We start from the raw sequence: 23456 nt of genomic DNA on the forward strand, positions 1-23456 counted from the left end.
TCAGCACCCACATGGTGGCTCACAACCATCTGTAACACCAGTTTCAGATCTGATGCCCCTTTTTGACTTCCAGAAGTATCAGGTAGGCGCATGGTACATAGGTAAACATGTAAACATGCATTCATGCACATGAAATAAAGTAAATATTTTAGAAATTTACATAAAGCTTTTTTGGTGAACATGTGTTTGATTTTTGAAAAATACCTTGTAGTGGAATAACTGGTCTATACAGCAGAAGGACATTTGATCTTATAAGAAACTAGTAAACTATTTGAAAATAATTGCCATTTTGCATTTTTATGGTAACTGATGAGTTTTTGATTTGTTCTGCTTTGCTTATTTGGTTTTGAGATAGGGTCTCACTGTGTAGCCCGAGCTGGCTGAGCTAAGATTACAGGTGTGTACCACCGTCACCAGCTGATCTGCCTCCTTAGCATTGTCCTGTGTGTTTTGGCCATTCTAGTAAGTTTGTATTTTGTATTATTGTGGTATTTTAATTTAAAAATTAAGTTTTTCTGTGTATGGGTGTTTTGCTTGCAAATATATCAGTGTTTCATGTGATGCTCACCTGGTTCGAGTGGAGGCCGGAATAGAGCACTGGATCCCTTGAGATTGTGGTTGTGAACCACTTTGGAGGTTCTGGGACTCAGACTCAGGTTCTACACAACAGCAGCCCGTGCTCTTTATTTGAATTTTCCTAAGGACCTAAAAGGTTGAACATCTTTTTGTGTTCTTACCTGCACTGATGTAGTAAGAGTGACATGTTTGATTCTCTCACTCATTAAAGAAAATTGGATTATTTTCTTACTGTCAAGTTTGGAGGTGATCAGTCATGTAATTAGTGCCTTTTTTGCCATAGATTGATGGGAAAGACTTCATTCAATCTTTTCCTGGATAATGTAACATTAACATCATTTACCATTAATATTTATTCAAATACCATTTGTATTCCTTACTGTGATATAAAAAATGAATTTACATTACTATATTTTCTGAACTATATAGAAATGTTAGTCTAAACTGATAGACACTAGATTTTGTTTTTCTTCCTATTACAATTAGAACATGTAAGAAAAGGTAAGTTTTATTATTTATCTCAAAAACCAGTAATTTAGGTGGTTTAGTGTCTCTGTCCCCACCACCCATGCCTGAGTATGAGGCCTTTGAAGTGTACTAGCCTCAAAGTACAGCACTGCTCTTCTCCAGTGGCTTGCTCATGACCACTAAAGACTGTACTAGCACTGCCTGGGCTCTGCAGCTAACAGCAGCTTCTGCAAAGTGTACTGCCCCACGAAGACTGTGACTCACCTCCTAGGTCTCGCTGCTCTGCCTGATGACAGATGGGCCTGCCTCTTCTTGGGTAGTCTACCTTACAGTCATGGCCTTAGTGCTGAAATCCCCTGAACACTTGGCAGAATGTCCCAGGACCTCTAGCAGTGAATCAGCCTGCCCAGTACCAGGCCCATGCCAGCCCTTTTCTTGACCTGGCAAAACCACCAGCTTAGGCTTTCATGTTATTAGCCCATAGCCGTACCAGAAGCCCAGCCCTATAAACCAGGCAGAGCACAGGATGCATCACTGTGTTTCACTGTGCTGTTTTGACCCTTTAACTGCCTTACACAAATGAACATAAATGAAATCCAAGTGTATCTCCCTCTGCAAAACAAATAAAAGCTCCTTATATTATTTTATGTATAGTATGTAATACAAACTTACATTTAAGCTGGGTGGTGGCAGCACATGCCTTTAATCCTAGCACTTGGGAGGCAGAGGCAGGCGGACCTCTGAGTTCGAGTCCAGCCTAGTCTACAAAAGCTAGTTCCAGGACAGGCTCCAAAGCTGCAGAGAAACCCTGTCTTGGGAAACAAACAAACAGACAAACAAAAAACTACTCACATTTTAAATAGCATATATTTTCAAGAAATCTGGTTAATATTTATTTATCTATTTATTTATTGAAATCCAGCTGAAGAGTTGAAAAGAATTTAAATTGGCAAGACATGGTGGCACATTTCTGAAATCTCAGCATTTCAGAGGCTGAAACTGGAGAATCGCTGCAAGTTTGAGGTTTGTGTGGCCTGCACGTCATATTTTAGCCAGAGCCACAGTGCGAGACTCCATCTAAAACAATATGTGAATAAATAAATACAAAACAGAAACCAATTGAATTGAAAATTGTCATTGAAAAGTTTGAATATGACCATTTTGTAATTGTATAGAAAGATTTATGCTATACTTATAAGTTACCAAATTGTGTGTGAAATTACATTGTAATCTCAGTTAAAGAGCTGCGTTCATGTTGACTAATCTGAAAGTCAGTAGCAAGTCATGAACACTTGCTCCGGTAGAAACAGTTCTGTCAAGTTGTAGGTGTGCTATTTTAATACTGTTGAGCTTTCTGTTTCCAAATACGGTTATAAATCACTAAAATAGTTTTTTTTTTCCGTATAGTGTATGCTGATCACAGTTTTCCCTCCCCCATTTCTCCGATCTTCCCTTCCTTCACCACCTATTTAACTCACCCTCCTTTTGAGACAGAGTCTTTATGTAGAGCAGGCTGACCTCAAACTCACAGAGATCTGCCTTTCTCTGTCTGCCCTGTGCTGGGATTAAAGTTGTATACCATCATGCCTGACCTTTTTGTCTCTTGAAAACAAACAGGCAAATTAAAATGAAACAAATGGGGAAAAATAGAAAAGTCATAGAGATTCATACACATGCAGAGACATACACACACAAAAACACACTTAAAAACTTGGAAGCCATTAATATGTAAGCAAAAGAACAATAAGATAAAAACTCTAAAGTCCTTTCTCTCTCGCTCCCTCCCTCAGACAGGGTACACTATGTAGCCCTCACTGTTCTGGAACTTGCTCTGTAGACCAGGCTGGCCCTGAACTCAGAGCTCCGCCTGCCTCTGCCTCCCAAGTGCTGGGATTAAAGGTGTGCACCACCACTGCCTGGCTAAAGTGGCTTGCTAATCACTGGCCAGAGACTATAGAGTGGAAAAGAGGGAGACAAGGTGCAGGCTATAGAGGAGACAGAATCTAAGAATAAGAATAGAAACAAACGAGGGTCTGTCTAGTTAGATGGCTTAGTGTGTAAAAGAGCTTGCTGATACCTGGCCTATACAGTTGAAGAGAGAACCAGCTGCCCTGTGCAATAGCTGTGTGTGCATATGCAAAACGAGGTGGGTACATACTAATACAGCTGTGTGATAATTTATCAGCCACGGTAAGCTTTGCATGTCTGAAAGTTTAAAAGAAAAAATGAGAGTAATATAGAAGTAGCAAGGAATGAAGCACTTTGGAAAACTATAATCTTGGACTTGTAATAATGTAGTCTAAATTTAAACTGACTCACTCTCTTTTATGTGCTTTGAAGGAGAAAGACTCCTTGCATAGATGTTGCAGCACTCTTTTGGGGTGTGTGGTCTTTTTGTTTGGTTTTTTTGAGAGGAGGTGCACTAGTTTTTGTTACTGGAATGAAATACCATGACTAAAAGAAACTTATGGAAGATGCTCATGGTTCCTGAGAGAGAGTTCATAGTAAGAGTGGAGGCATAGCAGCAGGCAGCCAGACGAGGAAACAGAAAGTGAACTGAAAGTGTCTGAAGCTATAAACTAGAGGTTCTCATCCTGTGGTTGTTGGCATATCATATCCTGCACATCAGATATTTACATTACGATTCATAACAGTAGCAAAATTACAGTTATAAATTATTTAGTGTTAATAAGCTTAGGGCCTTGTACTAGTGTATATACTTAGTATATAGCTTGGCTGATAGAAAAATGAAGTGTGAAGCTTGGTTTGGTGGCACACAGTTTTAATTCCAGCACTCCAGAGGTTGAGAGTTTGAAGCCAGACTGTACAGTATAGCAAGGCTCTTACTTGTAAGAGAGATGGAGGTTAGGGAGAGAGAGAGAAACAGTATGCCATGTGTTGCTCAGCATCTGAGTAAGAACATACTTAAGTGCCTAGGGTAGTGGTTCTCAACATGTAGGTTGCGACCCCCATAAGGGGGATCACATGCCAGATATCCTGCATATCTGTTACTTATACTATTTATAGCAGTAGCAAAGTTAGAGTTAGGAAGTGGCAATGAAATATTTTACGGCTGGGGTCACCACATCGTGAGGTGCAGCATTAGGAAGGTTGGAGATCGCTGAATAAACTCTCAAAACCCACCCCAAGTGATGTACTTCCGTCAAGGCCATACCGCCTAAAGATTTCATAAGCTCCCCAAACAACATCATCAACATCACTAGAACCAAGTGTTCTAACACTTGAGCCTAGTATTTCTCAAACCACTGCACAGAGTGTCCCCAGGCTGGTCTCAGACTTTCTGTATATCCTAGGATAGCATTGAATTTGTGGTCCTCCTGCCTTGATTGCTGGAATGACAGGCGTGTGCCTAATACCTGGTCCATGTTTCTCAATCAGAGATTATACAGCCTGTTGTTTATAGGAGGAAATAAGAGCCTGGATATAGATCTGTTCTTTTTAAGGTTATCAGAAAGATAAAATGTAAACTATCACTAATGTATTTTGGAAAATAGATGAAAAATGAATTTTACCAGAGAATTGTATCCCATGAAAAAAGAACATGGAAGTTCTAGAATTGAACAGTATAATAAGTGATATAACATACCAGCTTAATGGAGAAGTAGCGACCATAAAAGAGATTAGCAAATCTGAAGTTACTGAGAGGAAAATAGCAGGGAAAAGGGAAAAACAGATGAGCACCAGTGGAGGGATATTTACTTGAGCAAGGACAGCTTAGCCGTGATTACACCATTGGGAATGGAGTCCTCCCGCACATAACTATTAAGGGCTGTAGCTACAAATATTTTCCATTCTGCTGGTCCCCTGAACTGGTTTCTCTCCACCCACCTGGTCCTGCTCACTAGCTACTGCAGCCACTTATAAAATAATTACTGAGGCTTAATATTAATTACATACTCTTTGGCCTTTTAGCTCAGGCTTTTTATTAACTAACTCTTATATTTTAAATTAACACATTTCTGTTATATTTTACCATGAGGCTCATGGTTTGTTGCCTCATGCTTCTTGGGTGGCTACATGGCGTCCCTCTGACTCCACCTTCTTTCCTCCTCTATCTCTTGGATTTCCCGCCTTGCTATATTCTGCCCTGCCATTAACCAAAGCAGCTTCTTTATTAACCAATAGTAATAAAACTTATTCACAGCATACAGAGGGGAATCACACATCACCTCCCCTTTTCTCAGAGCATGGTGAGGCCTTAGGAGCTCTCCCCCATTCATAACCAAATGCTGACGGGTCCAGTTTTGTGGAAGTCTGGAGCAGTAGCCACTACTATAGCCATATTGTGCAGGAAAGCAATGCATAGCACTGATGCCTGCATCTTCTGGTTCTTACAGTGTCTGGGCTTTGGAGGGGTGATAGAGATGTCCTGTTTAGGGAAGGACTCAGTAGTCACTCACTGTCAGCACATTGGCCAGTCTGCAGGTCTTCACATTCATTTGTCACTGCAGACAGAGCGTCTCTGACCAGGGTCTAAGAGCAGCACTAACCTGTGGCTGTAAACTTCCACTTTTGTTTTTAGATAGGATTGCAGGTGTCCTACCCTGACCTTGAACTCTCTTTGTAGTTGAAAATAATCTGAAATTTCTGATCCTCCTGTCTTGCCTCCCCATTGCTGAGATTATACACACATATAGCAACACTCTGTTTATATGGTATTGGGGATCAAACCCACCGCCTTCTGTGTGCTAGGTATTCTGCCCGCTGAGCTATATCACCAGCCCTAGCTCATTTTTTTCAGCAGATATAATAAAGTCATTCAATTTTATATGACAACTTCACAGTTTTGAAAATCAATGTAGAATTCTGTACCCAAGGAACTGCCCATTAAAGTGTGGATAGAGTAGAAAAGTATTCAGATGAACAGGAACTAAGTACCTTTGTTATCTGTGGTCCCATGATATACGAACTATAAGCATTTTCTTATGTAGAAGATAAATGACCCCATATGAAAACCAGGAAACGGGATCAGCAGCATGGTTTAGCAGTAGAAGTTCTTGCAGTGCAACACTGATGTCCCGAGTGTCAGTCATCCCTAGAACCTGTGTAAAATGGCCAGATGTGGTGACATGCATCTGTAATCCCAGCGCTTGTATAGTGAGGCAGGAGATGTGCCCAAAGTTCATGGGGCTGCTGGCCTGGGGTACATAGCCCAGCAGAAACAAGAAAAATCCTGACCCTACATGGTGCAAAGAGAAAAACAACTCCCTAAAGTTTCCTATGACCTCCACCTGCACACTGGGATACATGTGTACCTTATATACATACATCATACACAGAATAATTAAAGAAAAGAAAACATGGAAGAGTGACAGGCATTAAATATGTGGCTACAGGTAAGCAAAGTAGCTCTTCAGAATGACAGCGTCTTACAGGCGTAAATTATTTTTAGCATTGAAGTTTATAGCTGTTGCAAAAGAGTCAAGTAAATGGAACCCATATTCTGAGCTCCTAGCGCTGCCATGGAAGTGATAGTAATTTGCATGAAGTAGTAGAGGCAAGTATGAGGCTAGTCTGGGCTACAGAGTTAAGTTCCAGGACAACCAGTACTACATAGAGCCTGTCTCAGAAAAACAAACACCAAAAAAAAAAAAAAAACGAAAGAAAAAGAATAATAAAGCAAATTATAGTTAGTCTAATCAAATAGGACAGAAGAAAAAATTAGGAGATACAGTTTGCATACACTTTACCCTAAATTTTTTTTAGGGTAAAGGGCACCTTTACCCAAAATGTTTAAAATTGAAATGGTTTAGATTTTGTAATACTTGGTTTTGCCTAAGATGCTTTGGGGTTGGACCAAGTGAAATATGAAATTCATTGCCGTTACAGGCGTAGCCTAAAAGTAATGTGATAAAAGCCTTAATATGCCAGTGCTATATTGTAACATACATTGGGAGGCTAAGTGTAGAATTGGCTTCTTGTTTCATTTTGGCACTCAGAAAGTTTTGGGTTCTGGAGCATTTCAAATTTCAGAATTGTGGGTTCGAGGTGCTGAGACTCCCGGAGCTGCCCCTATAGCAGTAGAGAGGAGCAAAAGGGACAGAGACCAGATGGCCAGATAGCAAGCAGATGTTTAAACCAGAATAATTGAGAAGTGCCCTAAGTGTAAATAGCTTAAATAGTGCAAAATAGAATCAGGCTGTACCAAAGCAAAGCCCTGTGATCAAGAGGAATATTTGGTATGTGAGAGTCCATAAAGAAGGAGCCAGGTGGTGGTGGCGCATGCCTTAATCCCAGCACTCAGGAGGCAGAGACAGGTAGATCTCTGTGAGTCCACAGCCAGCCTGGTCTACAAGAGCTAGTTCCGGGATAGGCTCCAAGGCTACAGAGAAACCCTCTCTCGAAAAACCAAAGAAAGAAAGAGTGAGAGAGAGAGACAAAGGGGGTAAGGGGGGAGAGAGGCGGGGAGGAGAGAGAGAAAATGAAAAACCAAAAGAAGTTAGAATTCAGTAACAGTTAATTTCACCTCACAAAACTTCAACTACAAATAAGAGATTTGTTTGAGACGGGATTTCTCTATGTAGCGCTGGCTATCCTGGAATTCACCCTGTAGTCCAGGCTGGCCTCAAACTCTGCCCCACCCCTGCCCCCAGTGCTAGGATTAAAGGCATGCCCCACCACTCTTTCCATGGTTCACTTAAACTGACACTGACATGTTTTCATGTTACTGCGCCATGTCTAGTTTTTATTTAATAAGCTGATTTCTACTTAATGATTTGTAATTTGTCTCAGACGATTTTCATTAGATTGTAGTTTCCTGGGCAGTGCATGGGCTCTTAGTCTGATAAATGTCTTTTTCAAACCTCCTGAAAGGACTCTATTAAAGATCAGTCTTGGTGCTCTCAAAAGTCAGAAGCAGAATTACTAGGGTGCAGTTACTAATCCATGTGTTCAGTAATTCTTATTTTATCTTTGCCCAGCTTCAGTTTAAGGATATTTTCATTTGGTCTCTATGGCCCAGTTGCTGGATTATGACTATAATCAGTTTCTAGATGTAATAACATTAATTGACTACCAGCCTCTTCATTTTATTGTTAATAGCTAACAGTTTTTAATTACTGCATTGTGCTAAATTTCATTCTCAAATGACTAATTTTCATAAGTTGTCCACTTAATGTTTGGTTCTGAGATACACTCGAATGTTCCAATTTACAGATGAGAATATCAGCTCTCGAGGTTTATTTAACATCTATAGTTTCTTAGTTAAATACTGAGACTAAACCTAGCTCTTGGCTGTAGAACCTATACTCAAGAACTATTTTATGTTGCTTCTCTTAATACTGCATGATCTTTTGGCATAATAATTTATTTTCCTAATACATTTTAGTGTCTACTCTTTTTAAGTCTCTTTAACCAATAAGTTACACGAAATATGGTGCCTCATGCCTGTAATTCCAGCACTTACAACTAAGACAGGTGGATTGCCATGAGGTTGAGCCAACCTGGGTTACAGAGGGAGACCCTGTCTCCAAAAGGTTAAAGTTGTGCAGTATAAACTTCACTCATCAAGAATATTTTACTAAGACCAACTGATCTTTGTCAGAGGTGTGATTTCTTCTTCTTCTTCCTTTTGTGGGGTGGATCCAGCAGGATCTCCTACAGCTCAGATTTGTCTTGAACTGTCTTGAACCCATCGTGTAGCCAAAGGTGCCCTTGAGCCTGCTTCCACTTCCCAAGTATTGGGATTCTCGGCTTCTTCCACTGTGCCTAGGTCATAAATATATTGGACCTAGGTTGAACCTAGGTTTTTCATAATTTATTATTTAAAAGTTTTGCTTACAATGTAGTTAATAATAAATGAATTTTCATGACTATTAAATACTTTCCACTCATTAAAACAAGAACTAATTTGGAGGAGTTTTGTTGGAAAATACATATAGCAGCTTGGAATTGAAGAAAGATTAGAGCTGAGAAGTCAAATTTGAGGCCAGCCTGGTCTACAGTGAATTCTAGGATAGCCAGGGCTATACAGTGAAACCCTGTCTGTCTCAAACAACAGAGAGAGGGAGGGAGGGAGGGAGGGCGGGAGGAGGACAGTGACAGACTTAAAGTGGCCAATTTTACTTCTGTCAACAGTCTCTTGCTGTGCTGTGGAATTGGAGAGGAACATGTGTCCTGGCAGGACCACTGGCTTAGGGTTACAGAATGAAATGTTTTCCAGAAGGCTTGGCCCTCAGCAAGTGATTGGAGTCCACTGAGAGCTGATTCAGTTATGAGGGCTCTGGCGTATTCAATGGATTATCCTTTGGATTTATAATACGATGACATTGGGAGATAGTAAAAAAATAAAGGCCTAGTTGAGAGAAAGGGATCGGGGAAGGCTACACTTTCTCCTGTTCCTTCCTATTTTCTCTGCTTCCTGGACACCATGAGAAGAACAGCTCTGTTCACCAGTTCCTTGTTCTTAAAAGTGCTTAATTCATCACCAGTGTTGTGTGTGCATGTGCGTGTATGATGTGAACATGAGTTTGGGCATGGATGTGCCATGGAGCCTATGTGGAAGTCAGAGGATACGACCTACAGTCAGTTCTCTGATCTCACTCTGGGTCCTAGGGATTGAACTCGGCCTGTCGGGTTTATGTGGTCTTGTTTGCTTTTCTGGTGGTGATAAAATGCTCTGGCCGGAAGCATCTGAGAAGAGGAAAGGGTTTTATTGGTTGACACTGCCTGATCTCAATCCATCATGTAGGGAATTCAGGGTAGAAAATGAAGCAGAATCCATGGAGGAATACTGCTTACCCTCTCTCTCACTCAACTCTCCCATGCTCAGCTTGCTTTCTTACACTACCCAGACCCGTGTGTGTATGATGATGTCCCCACAGTAGACTGGGCCCTCCCACATCAATGTCAGTCAAGACAATCAATCATTCACAGACATGACCACAGGCCAGCTATGGGCGCAGTTCTTCAGTAAGGTTTTCTAGGTGTATCAAGTTGATAATAAAAACTAAAGGTACATATGGCATGTACCTTTATGAATTTGCCATGGCTACCACCACTGCCTTCAGTTTTCTACCTCAACACACACACAAAACAGTGGAGCCAGCCATGGGCTGGAACCTGTGAAAGTGTGAGCCAAAAGAATCTTTATTTATTTCAGAGATTTGTTCAGCAGGGAAACGGTAACCAACACAACTAGTTAGAAGGGCGTTATATCACTTTCTAGGTCAGGAAATGTCTTGAACTTGGGTGATAACAGTGGGAAACTAAGAAGAATCTGTAGGCTCTGTTAATTGGGCAAATACAGAAAGACAGAGTCAAGTTGTGCAGGCTCGGCTTACGTAGCTCAGTGAGCAGTAACACCATTGTAATCTAAGCTGTGGTTGAAGATCTTAGGTTTAGTGTGAGATGTGATGTATTTGAGATGCTTAATTTTGAGAAATGCCAGGTGTGGAGAGATGGCTTCATGTTTAGAGGGCATTGTCTGCTCTTGCAGAGGAGCCAGGTTTAGTTTCTAACATACACATGATGTCTCCCAGCCACCTATAACTCTAGTTCCAGGGCATCCAACACCTACCCATGGCCTCCTCCAGCACCAGGCTCACATGTGATAGACATATGCGCATGCAGGCAAGTACTCATACACATAAAATAAATAAAAGAGGTCTAAAGTGAAAAAGAAAGAAGTAGATATGTTGAATAGACAGATTGGCAGTGTGTATCTGGAGCTCAGAGTTCAGCATAATTAAAGCCATGATCATAGATGAGCTGTCTTCCTTCTTGCCAAAGAAAAGAACGTAGAATGAGAAAGGCAGCTGGCTCAGGGATGGTCTTCTAGAACTAAAGCTTTGCATTCAGAAGGAGCAGTTAAGAGGAACTGAGGGCTGGGTGTCCTCAAAGCCAGGGTGAAGTGCAGTTCCATTCAGGAGGAACAGTGTCACCTAGCTGAATGACACTAAGGATCCGTGAGGTAATTTAGAGAGAGTTCTTTGAATCAGCAACTTTTCGGTGATTCCCAATAGTGGTCTGAGCCTGGTGTGGCACCTGCCACAATCCTGGCATTTGGAAGACTGAGGCGGGATGGTGAATTTGAGACCAGCATGGGCCTAAATAGCAAGTTTCATGCCATCCTGGGCTGGGTTGCAGCATCAAAAAGATCCATTGTGGTAGTTTGGTGGTTAAACCTAGTTTGCAATAAAGTTTAAAGAGGAAGAATTGGTTCAGACTGTCAAAGTCAGATGATTGTGCATTAGGCCTAGGTCCTTGCAGTACTCACACATATGGTCTACCCAATAGCTACTGTAGTAGAATGCCCAACTGAAGTAACGCAGGCTGGTGGGTACTTCATAGAGAAAGCACGTTCTGTCATCTCGCCATTGGGAGGCTAAAAGTCTAGGCTCTGTAGCTTTGTTACCTCAGCCTCTGTAAGGGCCCCAACCATGTCACATCATGGCAGAGTGTGAGTTATCAGACGGTGAAACATGAGGGCAGAGCGACCACTTAGTTCTCTTGAAAGAAGTAGCTATAGGGGCAACAAAAAAATGTTAGGGTTATGTAACCACTTTACACTAGGCTCCGTTTCTTAAAAGATTTCACCTTGTCCCAGTGCCATTACATCAGGAGCACCCATCTGCTCCAAGATTCTTACATCCTTTCCTGTAGGCTGCTGACGGTCTGCAGTGTCATGTGACCAGGGTGGAACACCACAGTCAGGACTAAGAAACCCCAGAGTCCTTGGGCAATAGGAACAGTGTTTGTGAGACATAATGAAGTTGTCTTTCTTAGCACTATGCTTTCCTGAATTTTAAAATAATCACAAAGTTACTGCATTTCATGTAAATTTTTATGTCAGTCTTAACATTATTTAAGTAGTCTATTTAGATTGGCTTCCTTTTCCAACAGAGGGGTTCAAGCCCTCCAAGGAAAAGGCAGTAAAAAGGTTGTCTCAAAAAAGTTTCCTTCAATTTTTTAATTTCTCATAGAGAAGATGTGTTAGTCATTTTACTTCCACTTCCATTCAGCAGTAACAAACGCCCAAGTGTCCAAATCAGGAGCACCCGCACTACTACTCTTTAATGGAGCATGTAGGAACAGTAGCTAAACCAGGCAGAAGGACACAGGTTGCAGTCTTGTTCTGCAGGGTGCATGGGCTGCATAGTGACACCTTATCTCAAGAAGAAAACCAAGAGGCAACTGAAAAGTACTACAAATGCATATTATATTAGCATAATGAAAGATATACCTTGCCGGGCGGTGGTGGCACACGCCTTTAATCCCAGCACTCGGGAGGCAGAGGCAGGCGGATCTCTGTGAGTTTGAGGCCAGCTGGTCTACAAGAGTTAGTTCCAGGACAGGAACCAAAAAAGCTATGGAGAAACCCTGTCTCGAAAATTAAAAAAAAAAAAAAAAGAAAGAAAGAAAGAAAGATACACCTTATACACACATATGTAGTGGATATAGGGAAAGAGACCATTTTACAGTATTCAGTAACATTTTGTCGAATTGTGATGGGGAGCATTAGTTTTCTGGGAAGCATTCAAGAGGACCCTGTTACTCTGCTGTTCACTCAGACATCCCATTTATCAGCACAAGCTATTTGAATTCACAGTAATGTTTCCCTATAGCTAAGGAATCCTTAGGGATTAAAGAAAGGGGTGATGAGAACAGTTGTGTGTCCAGTTGATAGCATTCAATTTAATTCTTTCCTCAGACAACACCAGAAACTCAGCTTTGAGTTAAGAAAGAGAAGCAAAAAGAGCTGCAGTTCTAGACATGAAACTCATGACTACATGTGTGTTATGCAGTATGGTTTCCCCAAACCTTACTTGGGAAATTTTGTCCCAGTACTGTTCATATTAGTAAACTCGATTTTAAGAGGGGCTTTCCTAGGATCCAGATCTCATTGACTCACAAGTGCTTTTAAAGGAATTAGAGTCATAACCCTTATGACTTGAGTTCATTCCCTAGGACCCACATGGTGGGAGGAGAAAATGGGTTCCCTCAAATTGTCCTCTCACCTTCACATGTTCCGCGGCATGCATGCGCCTACCTCCAAGTAAATGTAGTAATTTAAAATTAAAAATTAGAAAGGAAAGAAGCTAAGACTAAAATAGCTGTGCCCAGCTGGCCAGATATCTCAGCCCATGCTGGTGCTTGCTCTCAAGACTGATTGAGAACCTGAAAGTTCACACCCTGAGACTTCCATGGCGGGAGGAGGAAACCCACTTCCACAAGTTATCTTTTGACTGCCTTATGTGTGCCGTGGTATGTGGCTCATGAATGAATGAATAAATGAAATCTCCATTGTGATACAATATTTTTAAAAATCTGTACCCAAGAATTCCATTAGATTGCATCAGTGACATTCATTAATGTGTCTGCTTTCAGCCTTTAGTATATGGAAGACTTTTTTATTTTTTGTCATTACAAAGGAACAAATTATTGTGACTGTCTAAAGTTGTTTATGTTCAGAGATTCTTTTGGCAAAGCAGTCCATGATTTTAACAATGTTTTGTTCTAAATTTTTTAAATCACGTATTAGGTGAAAAACCATTTCGCTGTGATGAATGTGGTATGAGATTCATACAGAAATATCACATGGAAAGGCACAAGAGAACTCATAGTGGAGAAAAGCCTTACCAGTGTGAATACTGCTTACAGGTGAGTGAACCAGTGTGAGTTCTACCAGCTGCAGTGTGAACTGACTGACAGGCACCACTTAGTGCTAGAGCCTTCTGGGATTTTAAGCTCTTTGGTTAGATTTATAATAGAAATTTGATCAGTGAATTGGTTTGGAATTATTTATATTGTTATTAATTATCTTGTTTCTTTTCTTCTTTTCCTTGTTGACAAAAAAAATCATAAAAACAACAACAAAAATCCACTTCCAACCTCTGATTTCAACAGTATTTTTCCAGAACAGATCGTGTGTTGAAGCATAAACGTATGTGCCATGAAAATCATGATAAAAAAATCAACAGATGTGCCATCAAAGGTGGCCTTCTGACGTCAGAGGAAGATTCTGGCTTTTCTACATCACCAAAAGATAATTCACTGCCAAAAAAGAAAAGGCAAAAAACGGAGAAGAAAACATCTGGAATGGACAAAGAGAGTGCGTTGGACAAGTCTGACATGAAGAAAGACAAGAATGATTACCTGCCGCTCTACTCCTCGAGCACTAAGGTGAAGGATGAGTACATGGTCGCAGAGTATGCTGTCGAGATGCCGCACTCTTCAGTGGGAGGGTCCCATCTAGAAGATGCGTCTGGAGAAATACACCCGCCCAAGTTGGTTCTCAAAAAAATCAATAGTAAGAGAAGTCTGAAGCAGCCCCTGGAGCAAAGTCAAACCATTTCACCCCTCTCCACTTACGAAGACAGTAAGGTTTCAAAGTATGCGTTTGAGCTTGTGGACAAGCAGTCTTTACTGGACTCGGAAGGCAGTGCTGACATCGATCAAGTGGATAACTTGCAGGAGGGGCCCAGCAAACCTGTGCACAGCAGCACCAATTATGACGATGCCATGCAGTTTCTGAAGAAGAAGCGGTATCTTCAAGCTGCAAGTAACAACAGCAGGGAGTACGCTCTGAATGTGGGTACCATAGCTTCTCAGCCTTCTGTCACCCAAGCAGCTGTGGCCAGTGTCATCGATGAAAGTGCCACAGCATCCATGTTGGATTCCCAGGCACTGAATGTGGAGATTAAGAGCAATCATGACAAAAATGTGATTCCCGATGAGGTCCTGCAGACTCTGCTGGACCATTATTCCCACAAAGCTAACGGACAGCATGAGATTTCCTTCAGTGTTGCAGATACTGAAGTGACTTCTAGCATATCAATCAATTCTTCTGACGTACCTGAAGTCACCCAGTCAGAGAATGTTGGATCAAGCTCCCAAGCATCCTCGTCAGACAAAGCTAACATGTTGCAGGAATACTCCAAGTTTCTGCAGCAGGCTTTGGACAGAACTAGCCAAAACGATGCCTATTTGAATAGCCCGAGCCTTAACTTTGTGACTGATAACCAGACCCTTCCAAATCCGCCAGCATTCTCATCCATAGACAAGCAAGTCTATGCAGCCATGCCCATCAATAGCTTTCGATCAGGAATGAATTCTCCACTAAGAACGACTCCAGATAAGTCCCACTTCGGACTGATAGTTGGTGACTCACAGCACCCGTTTCCCTTTTCAGGTGACGAGACAAACCACGCCTCTACCACATCAACAGCAGACTTCTTGGATCAGGTGACTTCTCAGAAGAAAGCTGAGGCCCAGCCTGTCCACCAGGCTTACCAAATGAGTTCCTTTGAACAGCCCTTCCGTGCTCCCTATCATGGATCCAGAGCTGGAATAGCGACTCAATTTAGCACTGCCAATGGACAGGTGAACCTTCGGGGACCAGGGACAAGTGCTGAATTCTCAGAGTTTCCCTTGGTGAATGTAAATGATAATAGAGCTGGGATGACATCCTCACCAGATGCCACAACTGGCCAGACTTTTGGCTAAAAAATAAAAATATATATTGTAAATAATACTGGCACTTTAGAACAGATTAATCGAGAGTGGGGTTACTCTGTGTAAAATGGAGTGCTATACAGATTTAAGAGCAATGCGTTCATAGCAAGCTGTTAAGAATAGCAAGATAATCCAATAACTGCATTTCGTTTGGTTAGTCCTCATCCCTTGAACTGCCTTACGTGTTGTCACCGTTAGAGAAGCAATGCATTACTTGTTTTAGATCAGAACCTTGCTATTCACCCACACCAAGATAAAAAGGAAAAAGAGACTTTCGCACAATTGTTTCCTGATAACATTGTACATTCTTAGGAGAGTAGTAATTGTGTGAAATTTCCTCATTGTTTCTGAGTTTTTCAGCATAGTATTGCACTTCAGCAGGGAATCCGAGGAGACTTCACAGACAGTGAACTTAAAGTTTCAATGTCAAGAGATTATGGCTTAAATAAATAGTTTGTCCTATAGGGGGGAATAAAAAGAAACCACCTTTAAAAAATGATATGCCATATACCCTTGATCTTCATTTTGCATTATATTGACATGTTTTTTTTGAAGAAAAAAGTAATAAAAATCTGATAGTCTAAGACTCCACTATTTAAAAGCCTAATTACTTTTAAAGTATGCATACTTCAGAACTTTTACCAAAACCCAGCTGTTGGAGCAGTCACTTCTCGTGGAAGTGTGCATATTGGTGTCAGTTTCTTTGTACAGGTATACTTAGGTATTTTTTATGATTTTTTTTCATGTGCAAGTATCAAGGTTTGAAGTTTTAGTAAAAAAGAAATATTCTGTAGATTACATTCCCAAGAAAATAATGCTTACACAAAATGTATATTCCACGTTTTAAAGCTGAAATGTATTTTACTTTACACACTTCAGTTGACATAGAGCACTTAGAATTAATCTGGTATTTTTGATTTCTCAAAATTAAAAAAATAGATTTTTTAGGTTTGATATGGTTGTGTCATAATCATCTCGTAATTGACAATTTTGTTTTTTGGCAATAAAAGGATGCTGGGATATCTTTGGACTGTAAAACCTGGTTTAATTCTTCTCTTTCTGGACTCTTGATAGATTGGATAATTAAACAGTATCCCAAGAAACTAAAGCAATGGGCATTTTAATTGCTTACTTAAGTTACTTTTAAGTGAATACTGCTCATGACAGTTTTACAAGCGGAAGTGCTTACTGATTCCAGTAACTGCAATTTCTTTTTCAGCTAGACGAGTGATCGGAAATTTTTTGTTGCATTTCAAAATCTAAATAAACTACAGACTTTATCCTTATATCACGAATGTTTTTTTAATATATGTATACTTTGTCTTAAAATAATACAGCATGGTACAATAAATAGTGCTTTTATATACATAAATATATATATATATACACTTTAATGAAGAATGATGGTTTGAGTTATACGTTGGGCAGGTTTAATTTTTGGAGACTTAACATTAGTTACACTGACTCTGCTCTCCTCTTTTATCTGTTCCACCTTTTTGGGTTTTGTACTTAAGTTTCTGCCATCTTTATCACGAGGCCCCAGTGGTAACCTGAAACTAGTACCCTTGAGAGGTGAAGCTTTCTGTAACTTCCACTTTGACTTTGCTGTTGACCCTGTAGATCTGCGTGCTTTGTTTGAGTGTTGAGTATGTTATTCATTTAAGTTATTTTTCTTTTATTTAATGCTATCCCAAGACTGTTCTCATAAAGAAAGGGAACAAAGAAATATCCTCCCCCAGTACCCTTCACTTACACTCATTTAGTTTTTTAATATGTTGGTATTTTTATGACAAGGAATATAAGTTATGTTTAATGTGGTTTCCTCTACACTTTGTAATGAAACTTTGCTTGAAATCATAGTTCTCCCATTTGACAGCCTTGCTGTCAGATCTTCAAGAACTTTAAGACTTCTTTGAAGTACCTATTTTCAGTTCTGCCATTATTGATCTGAGGACTGGTGAGTGTCTGTGGCACATCATTTATCTGCAGGCGTGCTTCATGAGATGAGCTGTTATGGGACCGTGTTCACCCTCAGTGGGCGTTTGCATTTTCTCATAGTACTTTTGATAAGAGTAGACATATATTTCCTAAGTTGAGCCTGATTTAAAAAAAAAAAAAAGATTAGTTCCGCTGAGAACATGATGCGTTTCTTGTACAGTGTCAGGGGTTTCCTTTGTAACATAACATCACCAGCACAGGGTTAAGAATGTGACAGTTACTGAGTGGTTCAGGTAAGCTTAGGAAGAAGAGCCTTTGAAAGTGGAAGTTCTGTAAACAGAATTTCAGGCGTTGCATTCCTGTCTTAAACACATTTCTTTAAGTCTACACGATGGCAGACTTTCCTACCAGGTTAGAGCATTTGAGATAACCGATAGCCAGCATATTTATTGACTTACCGTTTAAGTACAGTCAGCTCTCTTACTGTGAAGTCCCGAATGCCTCCCAGGCGCCGCTTGTTTCTTCATCATGCAAGAAGCATCTCAAAAGTTTGGGTTTCTCCACTTTGGCTCAAAGTTCTGGGCATTAGAGGAAGGAAGTGGCCTTGTGTGCTGCTTTAGAGGGATCCCTGTCAGCTCACACTTCTCATCTCTCTCAGTGAGCAAATTCTTCTAGAGGAGTAGCTCCTGGCACCCTTCAGCTTTTGCTCACCTTGAGCCCGTAGCTTTCTCTCACAGGTCATTCCTGGTCTGGTCTGAGCTTGAGAGCTTCCACTAGACACAGCAGGAGCTCTCCAGCACCTGAAAGCATTGCTTTGTGAACTTCTGTTCTTACTGCAGTGTATTTCGTTGCGTTTGGAATAGCTGAGTGGCTCCTACTTTTTTGTTTGTTTGTTTGTTTGTTTTGGATCTACAGTGTGCATGTGCTACCTAGTCAGGTCGGAATCCACCACCTTAGCTCTGACTCAGGGTGCCAGCAATGGGGTGCTCAGGGCAAGCTTTCATTCCCACAGACGAGAGACACTCACAAAGAGCCAGTGACGTTAGATCTTTGCCACTCTTTGACTTCATTAATTTGGGTTTTTTAAAGGGCTGTTTTAAAAAATACAAAGAGGCCAGGAAGCTTTGTGTAGGCACGCTGCATACTGCACTCCCTAGGATCTGAAACTAGAGTTCATCCTTTTCCAGTGTATTTACTTGAAGAAGCACTATTATAATCAGTGAGAATTTATTTGAGTCTGCAATTTAATTTAAACCTTTTCCGTTTCAAATTGCTTTATTTCAGGGAAATAATTTTCCAGTTGTTTTTGCTATATTCTGCAAATAAAAACCGTGTGTTTCCTTTTTCCACCTAAACTTTGGTAGGAAACAAGCTAAAGCAGACAAACATTTCTTGTTGTGTTTGTTGCTTTCTTTAATCCAATGGATGAAAAAAGTAAAACCCTGTAAACATTATTTTATTTTTTTATGCAATACCATGCTGTAAATACGGTTCATCGAGTAAGGATGTACCTATGATTGAATCTTTAATTCTGCACAGTTAGAGTTTATATATAAACGTGTCTTGACAATCAAGGACTTTGATGTGAGTCTTCCTTTATGATGTTTATTAATGTTATGCATTCCATTTGTTTGACGTGAGTACCAATGTGCTAATTTGTATTGTCTGAAAGTATGTAATGTTTTTACAGCTTGTTTTTAAGACTCTGTAAATATGTACAAACCAATCACAGTACGGCTTTATGTTAGAAGGCGTGTGATGTTGTACTGTATGTAAGCAATAATACATAGCAGTGCTAACTTTACAAGTAGCATCAGGAACGTTCTATAGAAACATTTCAGAGTTATCAGTTATCCTTATTTCATTTAATAATGATTATCTTTAATCAGTTTTTATAAGCAAATTCCATTGTTCCTTCTGTTGGAACGTAACACTGTTTACACAGCCTAATTGACGCTGCAGGGGAGACAGGCTAGACCTGGCTTCAGCTGCTCTCACTCTCACTAAACATTGAATGGCCTTACCACTCTTGTGCAAAGATGGAGGAAGACCGCAGAACTTAGTGCCCATCACACTGAAGGAAGGGATGTGTTTTTTTTTCCTGCTTCTGTACTGCTACCTAACTTTGTGGTTTGCTTTGGATTTTAATATGTGTTTCTGTTTTAGATTCAAGCCCATAAGTGTTCAGGTAACTTCAGTTCAATTGTGAAGTCGATAAATTTCTTCATACTTCATAGTTACATTTCAGTGATTCTAAACTTTCTACTTTGATTTTTAGATACTTATTTTTCAAGCTTGATTTCTCAGCTGACCAGATGAATTTACTCAACTTCAATACAAAGAAAGACAAACTTATAGCTTGAAGTGAGTAGATACTATACTGTACAGAACAGCTCTCTGAACACCTGTCACTGCTTTAGAAATGAAGCCGCCAATTTATAAATGATTATGACCTACATTTTATAGGGAAATGTTTTTAATGCTAGTCATTTATATAATGTGCTTTGAAGGATTTGCTAGTCCACTCCTGTCACTTTTTAGTACACTGGTACCTTTTCTATGTAATGTATGCTTTTTATTATTGTAGCAAAGCATTTCAGTAGAAAGAATTTTGCAACAATATGGGGGAAATTTTTCATTGTCGGGTTTGAATTATACTGGATTTTATCTGTCTAGTCTTACTTGTCTTTATTTTAATGCTGTCTGGAAGGGACCTTGGTACCCAAATAAAGCAGGTTAACCTCATTGCTTCAAGGGCATACTGTGTAGTGCTGAGTTTCACCTGGAAATCTGATGACTTTGAAAAGAAAAACACATTTATAAAAATTGTACAGAAGAAATTAAATGTGTGATGGAAATCCTGATGGTGGAGCACGTTGAATTTTCTGAGACATAGTGTTATTTTCCTGGAATCCCTTATGCCTTCTTTGTATTCCAACCAATAAAAGAAAACCTTGTCATTGAAAGTGGTAGGCTGATAGGATATTCTGATTATACAGTATTACTTTTTCCTGTCTTATTTTCTGACCCCTTCTCAATCACTGTAAATTTTTTATTTTCTACTTCCTATTGCTGATTAAACATGTATATAATGTAGAGGCTGTTGTATAGAACTGAGTGAATTGGGTTGCTATGCTTGAATGGGTAGCTACATGGAAAGATTTGATGGATACCGAGAAGTCCTAAGATGCCAGAGTAAATTTACGTGGGAAAGGGAAGGCCACAGCAGATGGCTCCTGCCACCCCTAGGGGGTCAGTGGGAGAATCGGCTGCAAACTATGAGATACAAAGTGGGGCTTTTCTTCCCTTCCCCCAAACACATGAGCACTAGATTTCAAAGTCTACTCAGGTGAAATCGCTTCACAGTGAAACTTAACCACATTGAAATTTTCACTGTTAAATACTATATTTGTGATATTTTTAAATACAAACTTGTACACTGCAGTCTGCAGCCTAACCATTGAAATTTAGCCAAGATATTTTAAAATATAATTGTCCTCCATGTATAATTGTTTTTAAACAATTGGGAGGATTTTTTGTTGAAAGATTTTTTTATTGTCATTGTAAAAAACAAAAAAACCCCATCTTGCTTGACCCCAGCATTATACCATGAGTGAATCACTGAGCCATTCAAACACGGTGGTGGCTTGTTCCATGCCAGGTCATGAGGCGTGAACTGACACTGCGAGGTCTGATGAGTTCCTAGCCTTTGGCACTGTCGTCATAGAGTTCCCCTCGCCTCTTGGAGTTTATGATACCGTTTTATGTATTGTGATACTAAAGGAAGCTGTTTTACTTTATTTTCAATTGAATTATTAGATTAACTTATATTTGCAAATTCTGCATTTTAAATGTGGACACTTGGCTGTGTGAAAATAAAATACAGAATACAGTTTTATGAATAATTTTCTAGCTGAATTTTTCACAGTACTTTGAACCAAATGACTAATGGTAAATATGCAAAAAAAATGTGGTACACAGTTAAGAGGAAAGGATGTCCATGTGGAATTGATAGTTCCATGGGTTACGTGACAATGTCAAGGCCTTTCCTGGGGCTTGCTGTGGAATGTCGCTAGTTGTAAGATGAAGGTGCCTGTTAACTGTCATCAGCTAGTTCAGATTAAGCCATGTGGAGCTAGAGCTAAGACTATTTGTGGCTTTTCCTTTACAGATCAGAGTCCGTTAACCTTTGATCAGTAGCACCCATGGGATTTCTTTTTCCTCCATTAGCGTAGATAGATTTGTTTCCGTTCACCAACCACCTTGCCAGGGCCTTGTCTTCTGACAGTGGGTGTATTGTGAGAAAGCAGTCTGCAGTTAACAGTGCTGCTTATGTCCTCGGGACAAACGTCAGTGCTCGGACCCTGGCTTTGCACGGTGCTGTAACCACCTGTACGTAATGGTACCACTGATGGTCTACTATTGCATTTCCTAGATCCCAGTTCTTGAGTGATTTGGCTCGGTGGGGAGAGGGGTGGGAAGATGCTCTACCGACACTTCTCTCACCTTCTAAAGATAAACAAAAAAAAATAAAATTGAAGTCACTTGAATTAATGTGTTGTCACTGAGTCTTACTTGACAATTTATCGTTCACAAATGGTTTTTTTTTTTTTTTTTTTGTCTAGAATCAGGGTTGAAGCTACAATTCCCAGCTGTTCAGGTCCCTGTTTCACCAAACCTGATATGTATTAGGATAAACAGCATCTACTCCTGGATCAAGATTCAGTGGAGAGCTTAAGTAAAGTGAAAATGAGGGTCTCATAATTTTAGTGGGTTTCCCCTCTGCCTGCCCCCACCCCATCATTTTAAGATAGAGTGGATAGTTAAAACAACCTTTTATCCGTAGACTTAGACAGATGTAAGGACTGGGATGAAAACACTATGACACTGTGAACAAGAACGACATTCTCAAATGTCTGGGAAAATAAAAGTTTAAAAATGGCCTTAACTTGTAAAATGGAGAACATTTGAGCCTTTGCCTGTTTATTCACCGACAGATTAGCTTTTTAAAGTCGTAACCTTAATTAATGTTCCTAACTTCTCGTGTCCTAAGAGCTGAAGCCAATGCTCCTGCGGTGTAGGGAAGGGCGCCAAGAGAACATTCCCTGGGATAGGACTTGCGATTCCTTTTGACTTGGATCTTCGTTGGCTCAGGCCCAGAACCTTCACCTACTTACCAGACACTCTACTAAGTGCCAATAACAGATGGCTGGGCTACTAGTGTCTCTTTTGTTAAAGCTATATTTATTTTACATGTTTGCCTGCATGTGTGGCTGTGCACCATCTGAGTGCAGTGCTGGTGGAGTGCAGAAGAGGGCATCAGATCCAATGGAACGGAGTGCTGGGGCTGTGAGCTGCCGTGTGGGTGCCGGGAATCGAGCCTGGATCCTCTGGAACAGCAGCCAGTGCTCTTAACTACTGAGCCATCTCTCCAGCTAAGCTACTAGTATCTTAACCTGAAAACATTGGTTGTGGTGTCAGCTACAAACACCTGTGTCATGGTGGTGTACTTTACATGAGCTAAGCGAAGGCAGCCTCAAGATGTCAGCATGTGCTGCAGACTTCAGCTCTCTTTCCTCAGTAAAGGGCTAAGTGGGAAAGCATGCTCATTCTCTGCTCCAGTGTGATTTTCTAAGAAAAACTCCAGAAATAAGTATGTGGAGACCATTACAGAGGAAACAGAGAACACCCAAAAAGTTACCTTCACTGGGAACCACCGGATTTATGGGTAGTGTTCAAACCTGGAGGATGCACCTGGTGAAATAGTCTGAAGAAACTGGCCCGTTACAGGTCTGGGTAATCCGTGCTCTACAGATTTACAAGGGGATGCTATCCAGAGGATGACCTAGGATGCAGGAAGCCAGTGCTGGGACTGGTGTCCTGGCAGCAGCTACCAGCCAAGGCTGGTGACTGGTGTCCTGGCAGCAGCTACCAGCCAAGGCTGGTGAGCACAGCCTCCATAGGAAGGTGTTACTGTGTTGAATGTTCTGAGCTCACAC

At 40.5% G+C, this 23456-nt stretch overlaps 1 protein-coding gene across 7 annotated transcripts in view; it reads left to right on the top strand.

Annotated features, from left to right (window-relative positions):
- The window catches only part of Znf148 (zinc finger protein 148), a 120000-nt gene extending 99450 nt beyond the window's left edge, over positions 1-20550 (top strand). For 6 of the 7 annotated variants that reach the window (XM_041672744.1, XM_041672742.1, XM_041672741.1 and 3 more), the window contains 2 exons: positions 13547-13665; positions 13912-20550. In XM_041672744.1, the coding sequence (XP_041528678.1) occupies positions 13547-13665; positions 13912-15510 (1718 nt within the window). In that variant the 3' untranslated portion in view covers positions 15511-20550. The remainder of the gene's footprint in view (positions 1-13546; positions 13666-13911) is intronic. The other variant, XM_041672748.1, reaches the window with a different exon arrangement.
- The last annotated feature ends 2906 nt before the right edge of the window (positions 20551-23456 follow it).

Source organism: Microtus oregoni, unplaced genomic scaffold (assembly GCF_018167655.1).
Source record: "Microtus oregoni isolate MIOR12 unplaced genomic scaffold, Mior012 000023F_ref0000262, whole genome shotgun sequence".
NCBI classification, from domain to species: domain Eukaryota; kingdom Metazoa; phylum Chordata; class Mammalia; order Rodentia; family Cricetidae; genus Microtus; species Microtus oregoni.